The 18809-nt window shown below is 54.4% G+C and overlaps 1 protein-coding gene across 1 annotated transcript in view; it reads right to left on the bottom strand.

Moving 5' to 3' along the window:
* Positions 1 to 1509: 1509 nt before the first annotated feature.
* The window catches only part of Pstpip1 (proline-serine-threonine phosphatase interacting protein 1), a 42923-nt gene continuing 25623 nt past the window's right edge, over positions 1510 to 18809 (bottom strand). The window contains exons 2-15 of the mRNA XM_038322965.1: positions 16675 to 16775; positions 16008 to 16082; positions 11285 to 11319; positions 11008 to 11114; positions 8216 to 8278; positions 7749 to 7847; positions 7109 to 7154; positions 6252 to 6331; positions 5650 to 5748; positions 4533 to 4629; positions 3655 to 3745; positions 2844 to 2899; positions 2504 to 2637; positions 1510 to 1755 (exon numbers count right to left, since the gene is read on the bottom strand). Of these exons, the coding sequence (XP_038178893.1) occupies positions 1624 to 1755; positions 2504 to 2637; positions 2844 to 2899; positions 3655 to 3745; positions 4533 to 4629; positions 5650 to 5748; positions 6252 to 6331; positions 7109 to 7154; positions 7749 to 7847; positions 8216 to 8278; positions 11008 to 11114; positions 11285 to 11319; positions 16008 to 16082; positions 16675 to 16775 (1215 nt within the window). The 3' untranslated portion in view covers positions 1510 to 1623. The remainder of the gene's footprint in view (positions 1756 to 2503; positions 2638 to 2843; positions 2900 to 3654; positions 3746 to 4532; positions 4630 to 5649; positions 5749 to 6251; positions 6332 to 7108; positions 7155 to 7748; positions 7848 to 8215; positions 8279 to 11007; positions 11115 to 11284; positions 11320 to 16007; positions 16083 to 16674; positions 16776 to 18809) is intronic.

Below are 18809 nucleotides of genomic sequence, written 5' to 3'. Positions count from 1 at the left end.
AAGTCAGTCTGCTGGTTTGCTCAGCCTGTCCCAGGTCCCCCACCCCCACCCCCTGCTGCACCTAGGGAAGACCTCCCACCGTGAAAGGCTTAGGTCAGAGTTCACATCTCTCTTCACTCTTCCCACCCTCTCGCACACCCATGAACTACCATCCTTATCCATTTCTGTCCACTACTTGACAGACCGCCTTCCTCCTGCCCCATGACTGAGCAGCTGTGTGCCCCTCTGGAAGAGTGAGCTCTGCCAGGGCATCTTGGCGAGTACCAGCCCTGTGGCTATCTGGGTTGAGTGAGGTGTGGGGAGTCTGGTTGGGCCTGGCAGGGTAGGACAAGGGCGACCAGGGCACCTTCCTGGTTTTCTAGCTCAAGCAGGTTTGTCGTGGCCAAGCCTTCCTTTGCCAGCTTTGCTATTCTTCATGGGAGGAGACCGAGCCCTGAACTAACTCTCCAAACATCCCTGTACGCATATCTGATGTGTCACAGGTGGGTGTGGTGTCTGGTCACCTCAGAGGTGTTCCTGAAGAGGAAAACATTTCCAGAAGGATGTCAGGGTCATCTGGTTCTTTCCATGGCTCAGAGCCCTTTCCCATTCTGTCTGCCACATACTATGCCAAGAAGCAGTGAGGACAAACACCTCAGCTGTCCTCAGCTCAGAGCCCTGGTCCCAGAGAGCTTCTTGTGGTCTTTGGACCCTGAGATGAATGAGAGACCACAACCCAAAAAGGTCCGGCCTCGTCAGCAGGCATGCTTGCTTAGAAAAACCCAAGACCAGAGAACCAAGGCGGGCACCCGTGGAAAACACCGAGGAGCCCCTTTCAACAACCTCCTCCTCCTCTGAAGACCATCGAACATTCGCCCAGACACACGGATAGGCAGGCAGTGTCGATGAGTAAGCCACAGGCCCGAGCTGGCTTCTGTGATGCCGGCTCAGCTCAGAGAGGTAGGAGGGCGTATCAGGGAGGGGTATTGAGGGCGGTAGTTTCCTCTAGCAGATAGTGAGGGGCCGCTGCAGGCTGTACAGCATGAACCTGGGTGTCTTCCCCAGCGAGCTGCCTCCAGACACACCAGTCACTTCTCATCCCCAGGAGCGTCCTTATCCCCAGTGTCCCCTCAGTATGCCGATGTCCTGTGTTCATCCTTGCCTATCCTAGCTGCTGCTGCTGCTGCCCCTGCCTCTCTGAGGTCCTGCTGTGTCCCACTTCCCTGCCACAGGGTGCCAGATCTCATTCTGCAGCCCTCCTGAGCCACTCTCCAGCCTCACCCACCTGCATCTTCCTGGCTGTCAGCCCGGGAGCTTCAGACACCTGGCTCCAGGCCTCTCCTCTGCCCCTCGCTGGAGACTGCCCGCTGAGGGCTTATCTGTGAGTGGCGGAGCTCTCTTCTCCAGGCTCCCCATACTCTGGCTTCTGAATTGAGCCCCTGGACACACGGGTAAGAGAAAAGGACCCCAGCAAAGGAAGAATGTGCCCCTTTATTCCTTCTGGGAGAAACACACTGGGTGTAGCCAGCATCCATCCCCAGGGTAGCCAAGTTTGGTTCTGCCCCACGAGGCCTGGGCAGTGGTGAGCACAGTCCTGACCTCACCGTGGGGCAGAGGTGTGTGGGCACTAGTCTTTCTTTCTCCTCAGAGCTTCTCCAGGTAGGACCCAGGGACAAAGCCACGCTGTCCATTCCGTTCCACAGTCCACCAGCCATCCTCTCCTTCCGAGATGACCACCAGAATGTCTCCTGCAGAAATGTCCAGCTCATCGGGATTCTGGGCAAGAAATGGCAAAAATGTGAGATGGAGGGCCTCCTGCATGGGCCCTGGTCTGGCACCCCCGCCTTGGCAGTCCATGCATGTTCATCTCCCAGTGTGAAGTTTGCTGAGTCATGCTCAGGCCTCCAGGGTAGTTCCTCTGGAGATAGACAGACTGTAGGGTCCTCCAAGAGACTTGGCCTCCTAACTTGCTCTGTTTGTCATGGAGACCTCCTAGCCTGTGCTGCTCCAACCACCGCAGCATCTCAAGGGCATCTATCATGCCCTAAGGGCAAGCTCTCCTGTCACCTGAGTACCCCGTTACTCTACAGGCCTATATCCCTGAGTTTGACCTCCGTCAGTGCAGCCCACACCCAGCCTGCCTACATACGTGGGTTTATTGGCTGAAGTTCAGAGCCTGCCTTCCAGGTCTACGCCTCTCACTTCATCCCAGGGCTCACACTGGAATCCGTCTCAGCACCGCAGCTCTGTGGCTGCCCTGAACACCTTTCTCCGAGGATGTCAGAAAATCAGTTCCAGGGCAGCTCAAGGCCTCGTTTTGGCCACTGTGGTTCTCTGGGTCCACGGTTAGGAAAAAGGCCTGACCCTCGGCCCATTATCATTCACTATAGCGCTGAGTTGTCAGCCCAACAGACGGTCACTGAACCCTTCTGATCTCTGGTGCTGGTCAGAGTGCTCACACCCCAGGCATGTTGTCAGGCACGGTGCCCTCGAGCTGGAGGACGCCAGAGGACGCAGGCCTCACCTGTGCTGTGTAGTCGTAGAGTGCCCGGTAGTCCTGGGCTGACGCGTCAAGGTTCCCCTGCATTGCCTGCACATCGATGGCTGCATAGACCAACTCGTTCCGCTCAGGAGTGGAGGGCAGAGTCTCTGTGGAAGCTGAGAGCAGGAAGAGGCTTGAATTAGCCCTCTCTGAGGACAGTGGTCCCCGGAGACTGCTGGGGTGGGGCTTTGTCACACCTTCATCCCCACTCTTGGACAGTATACCTTTCCCCTCTGGGGCATTAGTGCACCGTCTGTGCCATGTAGGAATCCTTAGATGAAAGATCGGTCCCCTGTCCCACTGTCCCCTCCCCCTCATTTACCAGCAGGAGGCTGAGAAGATGTAGTCTTAGGACTTCCGTGCAGCAGCCCAGAGAACCTGGAGGAAGGGGGAAAGAGGGGATGGCCTTGTGTTACCTCATGGGGAACAACAGGACTAATTGGAAATCTCAGCATCCCAGGACCTCTGCCAGCCTGTGGTCACCCATGTCTCCATGGCAGCAGGCCTCCCCACAGGCCATTCCTGGCAGTCCATTCTCAGCACCCTCCTCCCGGACACTTCTGGTCATCTCAGCACCTGCAGCCACACTAGGCCCCCCATGCTCCATGTAGAGGAAGAAGCTGCCTTTAAAGCTCTGCTCCCACACATCTTACTAGGCCCAGCTAGGTTGGGCCAAGCAAGTTTTTCTTTCCTTGGTCCCACAGTGACTAGACCGGGTCACCCACAGGGCACAGAATTAGGACCTGGCACCTGACAACAGCCAGGCCAGGGAGGTGGCCCTGTAAAAGCCTGTGAAGTCTCCCAATGTCTGGTACCTTGGGCCATTTCTAAACCACCTGGAGAGGGCTACCACAGCTGCCTGATGGTTAGGACACTATCCTGCCTCACGGGAAGGCCAAGGGCCAAGGGACCCTGGCGAGGCACTTGCCCAGGTCTCAGCAAGTTAGTACTCGGATCCTCTGGGCCAGCTCCAAGGACAGTTGGATCACAGATGGTCTCCAGGGAATGGCCAGCACCAGGATAGGGCACCAGACCTCCAGGAGTTGCTCAGTCAGGAGAAGTGGAAGATCCAAGGGCAGGTAAGGCTGGCCCCAGCGTCTGGGCTCTGACCATTCATCCCATCATGGTCTCACCTCTTTATCATACCACAGGATGGCTGGACACCAGGGCTGCCGATTAGCGGGGTGACTTCCCGGTCATAGTAGTTCTGATAAGGCACCGGAGCTAGAGAGAGTGAAGGTATAAGGCCTGGAGCAGCACGGCAGGCTAGACTTTCCCGTTATGGCTCTGGACCAGAATTTCTTGTTTTTGTTTTGTTTTGTTTTGTTTTGTTGAGACAGGGTCTCTCTATGTAACCCTGGCTGTCCTGGGACTCTATGAAAACAGGTTGACCTCAAATTCAGAGACCCACCTGGCTCTGCCTCCCAAGTGCTGGGATTAAAGGCAAATACTATCATGCCAGGCTTTTTTTTTAAAAAGACTTTTTTTGTTCATTTTAATTATGTGTAGATGTGTATTTGTCCACGTGGAAGCCAGAGGTGTGGATTCCCTGGAGCTGGAGTTGCAGACAGTTGTGAGCTGCCTGATGTGGGTGCTGGGAACTGAGTGGACCCTCTGGAAGAGCAGCAAATGTTCTTAACCCTGAGTCATCTCTCCGGCCCAGAATGGATATTCTGGACTCACGACTTTCTGCAACTGGGCGGGCCACTCTATTTGTGACGACCACTCTATTGCAGCCTACTTAAAATTTCTCATCCCCCTCTCTTGTTCCACATCCAGAGAACCCTTGTACACGCTGCTCTGCTCCTTTTAAACCTTAGGGGAAACAAGCCAAGAGCCTGGCCCCATAATATACTGTCCCCCAGCCTATGTGTGGCCTATCTCCATCCAGTAGGGAAGTGGGAGCCACCCCAGCCTGGGCTTGACATCCAAGGCTCTAAAAAGCCTGGGCCCAGTCTAAAGCCAGCCAGGCCTGGCTGCAGAAGCTGAGCGGCCCTCAGGCTGGGCTTACCTGGGGGCTCTCTGCCAGTGCTCTTGGACTGGATGAAGCCGTTGATGTCGCCGTCCACATCACAACCTTCCAGTGTCAGCCGTACTTCCTCATAGAGCTGGGGGAAGGGAAAAGAACAAAAGCTGTGCCCACGCTTCACCCCAGTATCCGCCCTTGCCGTAGTCCTCTTGATAACCTAGCCTTGCCCTAGTCCTGCCTCTGAGTCTGAACCTTCAAGTTCGGTAATGACCAGAGGAACCTTGGGATGTCAGGCCTGCCAGAGGGACTAGAGACCTGGCTGATATTCAGAAGTTTCCTGAACACCTGAGCTCAGAGCCCTGACCAGAGGCCCAGCTCACTCCTGTCCTCTAAGGCCCATGGTTTAACCTGTTTCAAGATGAGAGAACTCAAAAAAAAAAAAAAAAAAAAAAAAAAAAAAAGGAAGTAGTCTGCCAAGGTCACTCAGAAGCTGGGCTTTGAGTCTGAGGGTATCTAGAGGCCACACCTAGATGCCACGAGGACACCATCAAGGATCAGCTGCCATGGGCAGGAGGGGTCTGAGCTGCCCAGGTCCCTGGTGTAGGTGGTAGCCCCCTGACCTGGAGGAGAATGTACCCCAGCCAGCCTGGAGTACTGGGCTCTGTAAGGTGACAGAGACCCTGAGAGAGATGGGAAGGAGTGTAAGAGACCAGGTTCCCAGCAGCACGAGCCTGGAGCAGAGCCTCTCCAGGCCCTGCTGTGTCGGAGAGAGTGGATGGACGCAGCCCTGAAGGGTCAGGGAAGCTGGGCTGGGGGATGGTACTCCTTCCTTCCACTTCTAAGTCATCTGCTTGGCTGGTGCCCAGGGTCTGTCCCCAGTACTCACTATCTGGCCCTACGCCCTGGATCCCTTTGCTGCAGGGATATATTCCCGAGTGTAGAAGCAGGGAGAAGGCAGATGCAGGGAACCCCAGGAACACAAAGTTCCTGACGCTTGGAGACTGGACCAGAGGCCTTGTCTGACTCCCATGTAAACCGCAGAGGTCTGGGAAGGTGCTGGTGGCCCCCGCAGACCTGAGCCCATCAGGCTTCCCCTTCCTCCTAGCGTACACCTCATCATCCTGAGCCCACCAGGCTTCCCCCTCCAACCAGCACACACCTCATCATCCTTGACACACTGCATGGAGAGCTGGTTGCAGTGCACCCACAAGGCATTGCGGAGGATGGTCAGTCGGTCAAACTCCTGCAGCTGGAAGGCCTGTGGGGGAGGAAAGAAGGTTGTGGGGCCAGGTCAGGCAGCCCCACCACAGCTCAGCTAGGTGACTAGCACAGACCACACTGCTATAGCCAAGTCTAACAAAGACAGCCTTGCAGGGGACCCCTGCTTCTAGCTAGGGTAGCTGGAGGGAGGTTGGGCTGTTGGAATGCCTGTTTGCTGTATCTCCGTCAAGTCCCCTGTCCTAGGAGGGAGGCTGGGGGAGCCTAGTGAGAGGCATTAGGATTCTGTCCTGGTTCTGTCCATCAATAGCACGCAGGGTAGGCTTTGAGCTCAGTTTGGGCTTTATGAAGAATATATCCCTGCAGCAAAGGGATCCAGGGCGTAGGGCCAGATAGTGAGTACTGGGGACAGACCCTGGGCACCAGCCAAGCAGATGACTTAGAAGTGGAAGGAAGGAAGGAGTACCATCCCCCAGCCCCAGCTTCCCACGGATAGGGTGGGGGTGTACGTGGAGGAGCAGGCTGCTTGACTGGGTCACTTGCCTCACAGGTGGTCCGGTGTTCCTGCTCCCATTCAGTCCTCGCTCTTTCCAGCTGTTCAATATTTTGCCTGTACACTCGCTCTATAAGCAGAGGGGACCCTTAGGCAGGCCTGGTAGCCCGGACCTCCCCTGAAAGTTCCTTCACTCCTGCAGAGACCCACCCAGCACGACCTCCCCCAAGTCCTGGGAGCCCCCTCCCCAAGGGGCCTGGCTAGCTGCTAGTCAGCACACACAGCTGCTCTCTGTCCTTCCCAGGGTGACTTTCCCCTTCGCCACTGTGCTCTGAGTGCCAAAGGCTGGCATAGAACTCTCAGTGCAGAAGTTCCACTCCATTTCCTGTGTCCCGTCCCCTCACTTCACAGACGACAGACGGTAAACCAGGGCTCAAGGAGAGTGCCTCTGCAAATGTGCTACAAGCCATCAAGCCAGAGTCATGATATGGCCATCTGGCATTTGCTGAGGGAGCAGCGGGTGTTGGAAAGGTGGCACAGGAGGAAGACTCCAGCCCTGGGGTGGGAGGATGGCGAGTGGATGCTGCCGTCGGGTAGAGGATGGGAGCCAGGTCCCGGGAAGGCTGAGCAGGAGCATTTATCACTGTGTGTGAGATGAAGGGATAGCACCCTGTGATCTCAGGCTCTGAAACCATGGCTTGGGTTCAAATGCTAACATTTCTTAGTGGCCGTGTGACATCTCTGTGCCTCCGTTTCTGCGTGTTAAGAGAAAGTCATGCCTGCATGCGATTAGCTGAGGGAGAAGCATGCAGCGTGATGAGGGCTGTACTCTGAGTGGCACACAGGGGACACGTCTCGCAGATGGGGAGCACCAGCTGAGGGAAGAAGAGCGGCCAGGGCCTCATACCTGCCTCTGTGGCGGACTCCTTGCACTGCTTGGCTTTATTCTGGCTCTGAGGAAAACAGGAGAGGGACACTGAGTCTCAGCCCAGGAATCCTGGTCCTGAAGCTATGCAGAAGTGACCCCTTGCCCCAGCCACTTCAGGGACATCCAAGGGTGGGTGAGTGAGTTCTACCATTCACCAGCAACCTTGCTGTGGAGTGGACCCATGAAGGGAAATAAAAGCAGAAACCACAGCTACTGGGAAACATGAGAAACACAGATGCTGAGACCCATGTGGGCTTTGCTGCATTGCTGCTCAGAACCCAGGCACTGGTCAACCTGGATTCAACTCATCCACAACCCCTGCTCTCTCTGGGGCTCAGCTTTCTGGGCTGTGCAACAGCTGTTAAAGGCCCTGATAGTTCAGTCACCCCTACCCTGTCTGGAGGTTGCCTGTGCTGCAGAAGACCTGTGCTTCAGAATGGTTCTGGAGGACAACCATCATATAGTGTGGACACAGAATTGGAAAAGGGTGAGCAGCTAGCATGCCCTAGGTGCAAATTCAACTGAGGGATGACAGCCCTTCCCTCCCTACCAACTCCACTCTGCTCTGGGTGACACGACATTCATCACCTCCATGCCCCACTCCTGGTACCTTACAAACCTTTTCTACTTGCTTCTGGTGGCCATTGGCACTCACGCGCTCAAAGGCCTGTTCAGCGTCATCTGCATCCCGGCACTTCTGGTCGTACGCCTTCTTGGACTGAAGGTGCAGAGAGGTGTGATGGGGGGCTGCACGTTCTACTTGGGGCCCCAGGGTAAGGCTCCCTGTGCCCAGACTCCCTCCCTGTGGGGAACTTTAGTGGAAAAACCATCCTTCCCATGAAGACTTGGGTACCATCTTCCGAGCCTTTACATCTTCTGTCCTCTCAGATGTCCCTTCTCCCTGCCACTTCTGGGCTCCCCAGCTGACAGTGTGGGTCACACTCATGGACTGCTGTGTATAGGACTGTCCTTCTGTCCTTCGTACAAGACCCCGAAGGGCTTGGACATCCAGCACAGCCTCCAGCAGGCTGATACACATAATGGACCAAGGTCTGAGGAAGCCTGTTCCAGAGCCCTCCCATTTACCTCCATGGTCTTCTTGTAGAGTGACAGCTTGCTCTTCTGGACACGGTCCATGACGGCCTCATACTGCAGGAGACATGAGGCTCTGAGCTGGGGGCTCTGGCCTCAAGACGCTCCCCTAGGCCAAGAGGATGGGTTGTCCTTGTCCCTGGGACACAACACCCCTCCAAGCTCGTGTGCATGTGTGTCCCCGTCCACTCTCTCCTAGAGTTACCTCCTTCAAAACAATACCAGTCAGGTGTGATATTGCACACCTTTAAACCCAGCATTTGGGAGGCTGAGGCAGGAGGATCTCTATGAGTGTAAGGCCAGCCTGGTTCATATAGAAAGCTCCAGACCAGCCAAGGTTATATAGTGAGACCCTGTCTCAAATGAAAACACAATACCTACACTCAGAATGACAGAGAAGCTTAGCCTGTGGGTATCCTACTGTTTCCTTACTGTGAACCTCAGCCTGTCTTGGTCTCCAGCCAGAGAGAACATTCTCACCCACATACACATACTAACATAAGTCCTGGGTCCTTCATTCACAAGCCACCACTTGCTCACACTGAGTATACACTGGCATACACATGCATACCTAGCCCATACTCCGCCCCCATCTCCCAACTGCTCACACTGCACACAGGCCTTCTCTGCACACCCACGGGCCACTCATGCACATATCACACACTCCGGTATTCACCAGTTCATGACCCTGGACTAAACATCCACGTATGCACGCACACTCATAGCCACAGCACAGCACAGCACAGCACAGCACTCACCCTGGGCTTCTTGGGTGGAGTGGAACAGCCAGGACAGAGGCTGAGAGTCGGGAGTGTTACATCTAGAATGCCTCTGGCTATCGGAGCGGAGCCAGATTGTGCCCTGGGGTCCTGGGGAGGCCCTGGCAAGCCACCAGGTCACAGGAACCTGTCTGTGCACCTGACCAGCCATGGACACCATGTGTCCCTCTCTATTAGGTTCACCACATCATGGCTCTGGGGGCAGGGCCTGACCTCTTTGGGGAAGGAGGTGCTCTGACCATAAAGCTCACAGTAGCCCAGCCAGCTCTTCCCTGACACAGTAGGTTTTCCACATGCTCTGTGACAAGCTTCCTATCAGAGAGCTCACCTGTTCCAACATTCAAGTCCAGGGAACTTCTAGAGCTAGCTCTGGGGAGTCACCTGCTCAGGAGAGCCTGTTAGATGCCTGTAAGCCTGAGACTGTCCAGATGGGCAGACAGGATGTGGTAGTTTAAATGAAATTGGCTCCCATAATATCTCATAGGGAGTGTTACTATTAGAAGGTATGACTTTCTTGGAGTGGGGATAGGCTTGTTGAAGGAAGTGTGTCACTGTGGATGTGGGCTTTGAGGTTTCCTATGCTCAGGATACCACCCAGTGTCTCAGTCAACTTCCTGTGGCCTACATATCAAGGTGTATCCAGCACTACATCTGCCTGCACATGGCCCTCATAATGGACTGATCCTCTGAAACTGTAAGCAAGTCACCCCCAATTAAATGTCTTCTTTATAAGAGTTACGGTGGTCATGGTGTCTCTTCACAGCAACAGAACCCTAACTAAAACAAAGGGTGTACAATGAACTAAGTTTCTACCTTAAAGCCCTATTTGGGAAGGATCAAGTTCCCAAGGCAAGGGGTGCCAGTAAGAATATCTTACAAGTACAAGAGATAAACTGAGGCACAGGAAGGAGAAGGACCTTTCCTGGATCCACAGATGGATCCACAGATGCTGCTTGGCCCCAGCTCTGAAATATAGCCCCTTATCCTCCAGGTGGGTCAGGTGCTCAGCCAGAGTCATAGGCTTGGGAGAGGCATTCCCCCCACAAGGTGCTCAGCCAATCAGAATCACAGGCATGGGAGTGGAGTTCCCTCCCCAGAGCCTTGCCCCTCTGCAAAGCATCCCCAAGCCTGAGATTACACACTGCCGGTGATGAGGCGCTCACTTCCTTTCAGTGTAAGTGTAGCCACTCCTCGTGAAGCCAGCCATGCTCTGCACATTGACGGTAAGTGCCTTCAGATGCTTAACTGAGCCTGAAGCCTGTGCTGCACCCCTAAACAGTGTTCCCCCCCACCCCAGCTGAACAGCCCTGCAGAGTACTGGCCCCAAGTCTGCCTGTCTTCAGAATCAACAGCGCTAATCTAATCCTTACTTTCAGGACTAGCTTCCAGGGACCTCCATTCAAATTGGCACCTCTGGACACCTGATGCGGTCCCTGACCCTCTGCAGTCTATGAAGTAGGATAGTCGAGTCCCCCATATTTTCCTCTTCCTGGGACGTGGCAGCTCTGCAGTAGGCCTCCGCGGGGCATTCTGGTTCAGAGCTAAGCCTGTATAAAACCACACGGTTGTGGTTGGCTTCCCAGGGCAACTTGACATCTCTAAGAAAAGAGAGACCCTCAAGTGGGGGATTGCTTCCATTAGACTGACCTGTGGTCATGTCTGTAGGGCATTTTCTTGACTGTCAATAGGACCCAGTTCATTATCGGCAGGACTATCCCTAGGCAGATGGACCTGGGCTGTATGAGAAATGTATCTGAACATGGGCCTGGAAGCATTGCTTATGGTCTCTGCCTCAGTTCCTGCCCTAATGGCCCTCATTGATTGTGACATGGGATGTGTAAGCCAAATAAACCTTTCTTCCCAAGTCAGTGTTTTACTGCGGCAACAGGAAAGCAAACCAGATCAAACGCCTTCTACCTTTCATTAGGCCATAGTTCCCAGCTGGCCCCAGAACCGGGGTGACCTCAGCCACCATCCCCTCTTTGGTCCCCTGTCCTCCCTCCTCACCTTCTTCCGCTGCTCTTTCTGCCTCTCGCGGAACTCCTCCAGGCTCCGGAGCTCCTCACGCAGGGCCAGGGCCAGCTGGATGTGTGCACTGCCCACGTTCTCGGTCTCTAGGGTGACAGTGTGGCCTCTGCCTGCACCAGACTGGCACCCTCACACTTCACCTCCCACCCCTGACATCGTCCACAGAAAGCTGGACCACAGCCCAAGTACACACCCTCATCGCCCCTGTAAGACCCCCTACAGCCTTGCTGCCCATGAGGGGATGGTTGGAACTTACGCTGCTTCAGGGAGTCAAAGGAGGTCCTCAGGGAACTGCAAAACAGAAGTCTAGGTCAGCAAGCAGGCAGGCAAAAACCTGAAGCCAATCCATGGTACTTTTTTTTTTGTTTGGTTTTTTTTCGAGACAGGGTTTCTCTGCAGCTTTTTTTTTTAGAGCCTGTCCTGGAACTAGCTCTTGTAGACCAGGCTGGTCTTGAACTCACAGAGATCCGCCTGCCTCTGCCTCCCGAGTGCTGGGATTAAAGGCGTGCGCCACCACCGCCCGGCTTAATCCATGGCACTTTTATTTTGGAGGAGGGTCCTAAGCCTTATGCACTACCTCTGGATGCAAGGAACCTTTTGGTTATGGTCATCGTTAATGTGAACCCCAAACTGGCATTCTAGATAACAAAGTTTCCTTTGTAAATTACAAAGCAATCAAACTTTTTTTTCTTTTTAAGATTTATTATGTATGCATGCGGTGTTCTGCCTGCAGGCCAGAAGAGGGCGCCAGATCTCATTCTAGATGTTTGTGAGCCACTATGTGGTGACTGGGAATTGAACTTGAACCTCTGGATGAGCAGCCACTGCTGTTAGCCTCTGAGCCATCTCTCCAGCCCCACAATCAGACCTTCTTGCTAAGGCAGGAAAGGAAGCCACTCCCTCACTCAGCTCCCTCACCCCTCCATTTGCATGCTTGGAGAAGAGGGAGGGCTGGGTCCTCAGGTCCAGGGAGAGCCCAGAGGGGAAGGAAAGGAAGAGGCTGCACAGGGCCTAGGAGCCCGGACAGCACTCAAGCAGGAGGGATGCTACATGGAGTATGAGGGGGTGAGGTGTGGCACAGGCTGGAGTCCTAACACACAGGCAGCAGAGGCAGAAGGCCACAGGTTCAAGGCTGTCCTGAGCTACACAATAAGCCTCTGTCTCAAATGCCCAGATCCCCTTTCCCAGAGATCTCCACAGGGCTCAGTTTACTTGGACCTCATTTTAAAATGGCTTCCTGAGTGTAAGGATGCCCCAGTAACAAATGGTGAACACTTGACTAAAGAGCCCTCACTGTGCGCTGAGGAGCACAGTGCCCTGTATTCTGCCTGGCAGCCTTGGCCTCAGAGCACGGTGGTGCTGAGGGCCAAACTGAGGAGCCTGCATGCCCATCTCAGGGCATACAGGAGTCCTGGGGCAGACACAGGAACCCCAAGGGAGAGCCCGAGCTCTCAGGACCTGGGCCTTTGAAGAGCAGATGATCAGATGATGGTGTAGAAATCAGAGCGCCCTCCTGATGTGGGCTACCACACACAACAGCAGTAGACGCCGGAGCCAGATGACCAGGCTCTGCCACTCACCCACTGTGTGGCTCTAGGCAAGCCACCCGGCCCTTCCTCTTTACTTCCCTTCTATAGAGAGGGTTAGCCGTACAAAATGGGTGTGAGGATGCGAGTCCATTGACAGATACCATCGAGGCCCCGAGCTTGGTAGGAGCCTTACATACCTGGCACGCTCACAAGCATGCAAACTATGCCAGTCCCGGGGACATCCTCCTGGCACCAACAGGCCCCTGGTCCTCCCCTAACCTGAAACTGTCCCTTCTAAGAGTTTTCTAATGGCCCTTCCCAGAAGCTGCAGCCTTGATCTCAGGTAGGAGTGTGCCTGGCTACCCCAGCTTGAGTCCTTCCCCAGAGCCCTTCCCCAGCTAAGTGTCACGAATCAGGCCTGAATGGTGAGGGAAGTCTGTCCCTCTGTGCTCCCAGCTTGGGTCTAGGAGCACTGAGTCTCTTAAAGCTTACCCCAAGGTCCCTAGACACCATCTGCAGCCCTTAGCTAAGGAAGCAAAAATGCCGTGGCTTCCTTCTCACCAGGATGCCTGAGAAACTAACCAGTTGGGTTGGCGTGGAAACTGAGGCTGGAGGATGGCAGGCTCAACAGAATCATAGCCAGCAGCTGAGTATTCCCTTGTTACACTCTTTCATGGCCCCTCTGCAGAGTGCTCTCCCGCCCCCTGGTGGTACAATCGTTATATGACACCCACCTCATAACCAATTCCCAGGGTGTCCTTTCCCAGAAGCCTATCCCATCTGCCTGTGCCTTGGGGTAGAACAAACATGTTCCACAGAGGTTTCCTCTTCTCCTTGGACAGTTGAGGAAACTGAGGTCAAGAAGAAGTGGCAACCTGACAGGACCCCTGGGGATCTAGGCCTGAAGGAGGATTATGGGGGCCCAGTTACCCTGAATGACAAAGCTACAGAGCAGCCCCAGCAGCCTGGGAGCCATCAGACAGCCAGATGTGCAAGCCTCTGCCAGTGACCTGACCACTGACGACGACTCAGTCTGCACCTTCCTGGGGCTACTGACAACACTCAGCATGAGGGTGGCTGGCCCACCTCAAAGGCACAAGTCAGAATACCCAAAATATTTTGATTATTGCCATTTACAGACAAGGAAGCTGATCCACAAAGGCAAGAAGCCATGCCACAGTCACGTGGTTGTTAAGAAGCAAAACCTCAAGGCCAAGGATTAGAGCAATGGCTCAGGGGTAAGAGCACATTCTTCTGCGGCAGAGGACCCAAGTTTGGTTCCCAGCACCCACATCAGGGAGGTCACAGCCCTGCGGCTCCAGCTCCAGGGGACCTGACACCTCTGGCCTCTGTGGGCTCCTGCACAGATCCCCACAGACAGACTGACACACACATGTTTAACAAATCTTAAAAATAAAATGTCAAGGCTGGCCCTCCCACTTTGCAGAGGAAGGCGGGGGATGTCTGCTGTGGTGACCCCGCTCTCTCTAGAGTGGTAGGAGCTAGAATGCTTCTGGATTTTGTCATCTGCCACCCACCACCCGTGTCCACACACGCAATGCTTCCTCTTGGCTTGGCTCTCAAAAGACTCAGAAAATCTATGCTCGGGTCTTGTTTCACAGTGTAAATGTCCCCCTCACAGAGTGTGCAACACACTACGTCTCCCCATCTTAGCACCCCCAACCCTTGGCCACCTGCCAGCCAGGCAGCTACTCTCTCCCAGCTGGAAACAGGCCTTGGAGCCTACAGGGTTGGGCACAACAGGGTTACCACTCTCTCCTCAATGACAGCTTCACTTTGAGCTCAGAGGAGCAGATCAGAAAACACACAAAACACCCCCTGAGAGGAGAACCTCAGCATTTAGGTTTGTTTGTGAGGGGTGAGGGTGAGGCGGGCCTTAAGGTGCCCCTGGCTATCATTGCACATCTGTCACCACAGAGGGGCTCACAGGGCACCGGCCCCAGCTCCTCCTCCTTCCTCCCAGGCACCAAGAGTAAGAGGAGGAGGAGGTGGACCACTTCTGGACAAGGTGGGAGTTTAGGCAGACCCAGAGGACCAAACAGGGGTAGGTAGGGAAGGTAGAGAAAGGAAGGGTGACAGGGGCCGGAGAAGCAAGCTAACCCTTCTGCAAGGCTGGTACCGGGTGTGGACAGCGACAGTAAGCTCCTGCAATACCTAGCCTGGCCTTACCACACAGGGGCTTAGGCAGGTTCACCGGTGGAGCATGAGTTGTGAGAAAACTCATTTTAAGATGTGAGTAAAACTTCCTTTTATCTATGTGGCCTGAGCCTCTGGTTCTATGCGATTCAAGCCCGTGTGAGGCCAGGACCCCAGGCAGGAACGCTGGTTTGGGGGCTGCAGAAGAGGAGGCAAGCCAGTACAGTTTTCTCCTGTGAAGTTACTCCACCCTCAGGCCTTTGTCTTTTTGTCTACCCAACTCTGCTCCCCTGTGTTACAGGCAGAGGGGACTGGGTGTTGGAGGATGGCCGCCAGCCAGGCCCTTCCTAACAACCAGCATTTCCCATCCCCAAGGGTCTGTATAAAGTACTAGAGACCCACCCACGTTCCCTGCTGAAGATTGGACAGGGGAGGGGGGTCACAGAGAGGTAATAGGGTAACAAGGACAACACGTGGCTTTATCTTCCCTGGTGGGTCTCCAGCCCATGCTAGCAGGCCTATCAACAAGTTCAAGGCTGAGTCAGGACATGTTGGGGTCTGATCACCCATCCCTTTGTTTAAACTGTTCCCACAAAGGCCTGCTGCAGGGATCTTTCTGTTTGCCTTGTTGTGTGTGTTGTTGTTTGGTTTTTGAGACAGGGTTTCTGTGTATAGCCTTAGCTGTTCTAGAACTCGCTCTGTAGACCAGGTTGGCCTCAAACTCAGTGCTGAGATTAAAGGCTGCACCACTATCTCCTGGCTAGCAGTGTATACTTCTTAATAAAAGCCTTCCTGTAGCAGTTGGTTCTGTCTGCCATCTCTGAGAGGCAGGCAGACACTGTCCCTCTAGACTTCTATAAGAAGCAAGACCTACGCAGAACCTCAACCCCCACAACCATTCATTCTTCAGCAGCGGGCAGGCGATTGTGTGCCCCACCCCCGCGCCCCATTCACAAGATGCATAGCTGTCAGTTGGTGGCATCTCTCATTCCACTGATAACCACGGATGACTCATAGCCCACTGAGCATGCCTCATACAGACGTGCAGAGAGCTGCACCAACAGGAACAGGGCCTGGCACCTGTCCTTTCTGATGAAAGGGAGACTGGTGGTGCCATGTATCCTGCTCTGAGCACAAACCTTGGCCTCAGAATGCCTGGTGACAGGCACCACACAGGGTCCAGATGCCGCTGTCCAGTTCCTGCCCACTTTGCCCCACATCATAAAGGTCCAAGCCCTGAGTAAAGTCCAGAGGATTCCTCAGAGGGGCAGTGGGGGCCACCAGCATTCTTACTTGATCTCTGTCTGGCCTCCGGCCTTGCGCGCGATCTGCACCAGCTCCTTCCCGTACCTCTCCTCCGCCTGGGCCCTGCAAGGACAGAGTAACACTGGGTCCCTTCCACCACTCTTGGCTGGCTATGGCCCCAAAATATGTGCAGGACCCACCTTCTCCCATCATACTTTGCTGGCAAGATGGCTACTGAAAAAGTTGAGCTCTGTCTCCTTCTGAGATAAATGCCAGTGAACGCAGGCCTGGTATGGGGCCACAGGGGGCAACAGAGAGCTCTGGCTTGTGTGTGTGTGTGTGTGTGTGTGTGTGTGTGTGTGTGTGTGTGCATGAGTGCAAGTGCATAGGTACCACAATGCACCTGTGGAGGTCAAAGAACAACTTCCCACCCTTCCCCCACCCCTTTAAGATTTCATGCATGAGTATACTCATATTCTACACAGAGACACCAGGGTAGCTACCCCATGTGCTTCTGGGAATTCTGTCCCTGCATCCCCTCTTGCTATCGGAGGGGATTTGAACTCAGGACCCTTAGGGACCCTGGCTTGTTTAGCAGGTGATTAACCCACCGAGCCATCTCCTCAGTTTTAGCTCCATACGACAGCACCAGGGCTCTAGTGGGCATAACTACTTCCTTCCCCATCTTCCCAGAGCCAAGCCCAGCCGTGCTCACCTCTGCCTGAGCAGCTCCTCCACATCCTTGCACATCTTTCTGCCATCCAGCAGCCGCTGAAGCAGTACCTCATATCCCGTGTGGGCCGTGAAGTCCCTGCACTGTAACATAGGACATTGGTGAGAACTCCAGCAGGGCAGCAGGGACCCTGTGACAACCCCCTGAGAACAGCCTCTCTCTGGCACTATTCATTTTATGTGCATTGGCGTGAAGAACAGGAGTTACAGACAGTTGTGAGCCGTCACGTGGGTGTTGGGAATCGAACTCGGGTCCTCTGGAAGAGCAGCCAGTGCTCTTAACCACTGAGCCATCTCTTCAGCCCTCTGATTAGGCCGTCTCTGTCCTCCTTGTCCTGGTCAAGTACTGATAGGTTAGGGCCCAGCTTCATGCTGGCACACAGCACCACCCCATATAGGAAGGTTCTGGAAACACAGCTGTCCAGGCAGGGGCTTCTGAGCTTGGCATTGGGCCTCTAGAGGCTGACACATTTCAACACAAGATAGATGAAAACAGTCCCGCTGTGGTTCCATGATGACAGCCAGACATCAGATTCTTTCTCATTAAATATCTGGTGTGGCTCATACCCTTATGATCTTGTGACTTCAGCTAAGTAAGGAAGCTCAGGAGATAAATCTGGAAGCTGGTCACAGAACACCAGCTGCCTGGCTCAAGTTCTGCTGCATCCCCGGCTGTGAGCTGTCTTCACTAGGGTGAAAGGCCGTCTGGAAATTTAGGAGGCAGCTGACTTTGTGCCTAGGCCTTGCCAAACAGTCCAGGTGACCCCTGGTTCACTTGACTGCTGTGTCTCCCTAGTGGCTTCTGAGCATGTCTGAGCCTCCAGTGTGGGCAACCAGAGGATAGAGGTGGAGCTCAGGGACCACAAGGAAGTTCCTGCAACATCCCTCACCTAGGCCTCCCACCCACAGCTCTCCTGGGTCCCGTGTGGTTGCCTATGGGTGGTACGGCAGGGATCCTGAAGGAAAGCAAGGGCATCTGTCCCTCAGACCCTCTGTAAGCCCCACTGACTGAAAGGAAACCCAGCTTCCCAAACCCACCCATAGAGCCTGTCAGAGGTCAACGAGTCTCTTTAGGGGTCACCCATACTTAATCTGACTCCTTCCCACACCCCAGGCCTCCCCTTAAAATTGTGAGTGTGTGGTGGGCATGGGTGGAGTTTAAAAATCAAAAAAAAAAAAAAAGAGCTGAGAGTACGGCTTAGGGATAGGGTGATTGACTAGAAGCCCTGGGTTACAGCTTCAGTAAGCTTCCTTCAGGGGCATTTGGCATGCTTCAAGAGCTGCAGATAATCAGATATTGGGGAAGAATACAGAGGGCATAAGTGGGCCCCTGTCCACATTCAGCCGAGGTGAAGAGTTGAATCTCCCTGTAAGGTTTCAGCCCTTAAGCTCATATCCCCTTCTCTGAGCAGCTTTGCAGGGCTGGACCCAGGGTCAGCTGCCCACTGGTCATTGAGTAGCGGATCTAGACCTCAGCCGACTATCTGAGGCCCCAACCAGAGACAGTTGCTCCTGCAACCTGTTACAGGCCCATTTGGGACAGGCATAGCCCCTCCCCCCCAAGTCTAGGCTGCACCATCCTGAGCCAGGCTCACATTTTTTGTCTTTGAAGGACAGCCAGTTTTTCACGAGCTGAGAGCACAACTTCCCACTCATGGCCTCTGCCCTCCCTGGGGGCGCCCAGGTCAAAGACTGTAGCAGCATGGGGGAAAAAGTGAATTAGAAGCCATAGACTCTCCCCTTACCCTTCCCTATGGGGGGGGGGGTCACTGAGCTGAAGTTAGTTAGCATTCAGGCCATGAAACCATAGACCCCAGAACTGTGACGCTCTGTCCACTGCCCCTCAGCCCTTAAGAAACTGAGCCTCGGAGAAGGGAAGGGCCTGCCTGGGGCCATATTACAAACAGAACCTAGCTTCTCAGGGGTCTGCTTCTCCACTGTGCCTCTGAGGAAGACTTGCGGGAAGGCTAGTGGTCAATCCCCCCCACACACACACACACTGCAGTCCCCCATGCCCAGTTCTGACTTTCTAGGGGGCTTTTTCTGTTCTGAGACCCAAAGTAGAAAAGGAAAACCGAGCAGACTCACATGTGCCATGCTGGAGGACATGAGAGGCAG

The sequence above is a fragment of the Arvicola amphibius genome, chromosome 3, assembly GCF_903992535.2.
Source record: "Arvicola amphibius chromosome 3, mArvAmp1.2, whole genome shotgun sequence".
Classification (NCBI taxonomy): Eukaryota; Metazoa; Chordata; class Mammalia; order Rodentia; family Cricetidae; genus Arvicola; species Arvicola amphibius.
The sequence above is the reverse complement of the archived record's forward strand: the minus strand, read 5'-3'. Positions and strand labels throughout refer to the sequence as shown.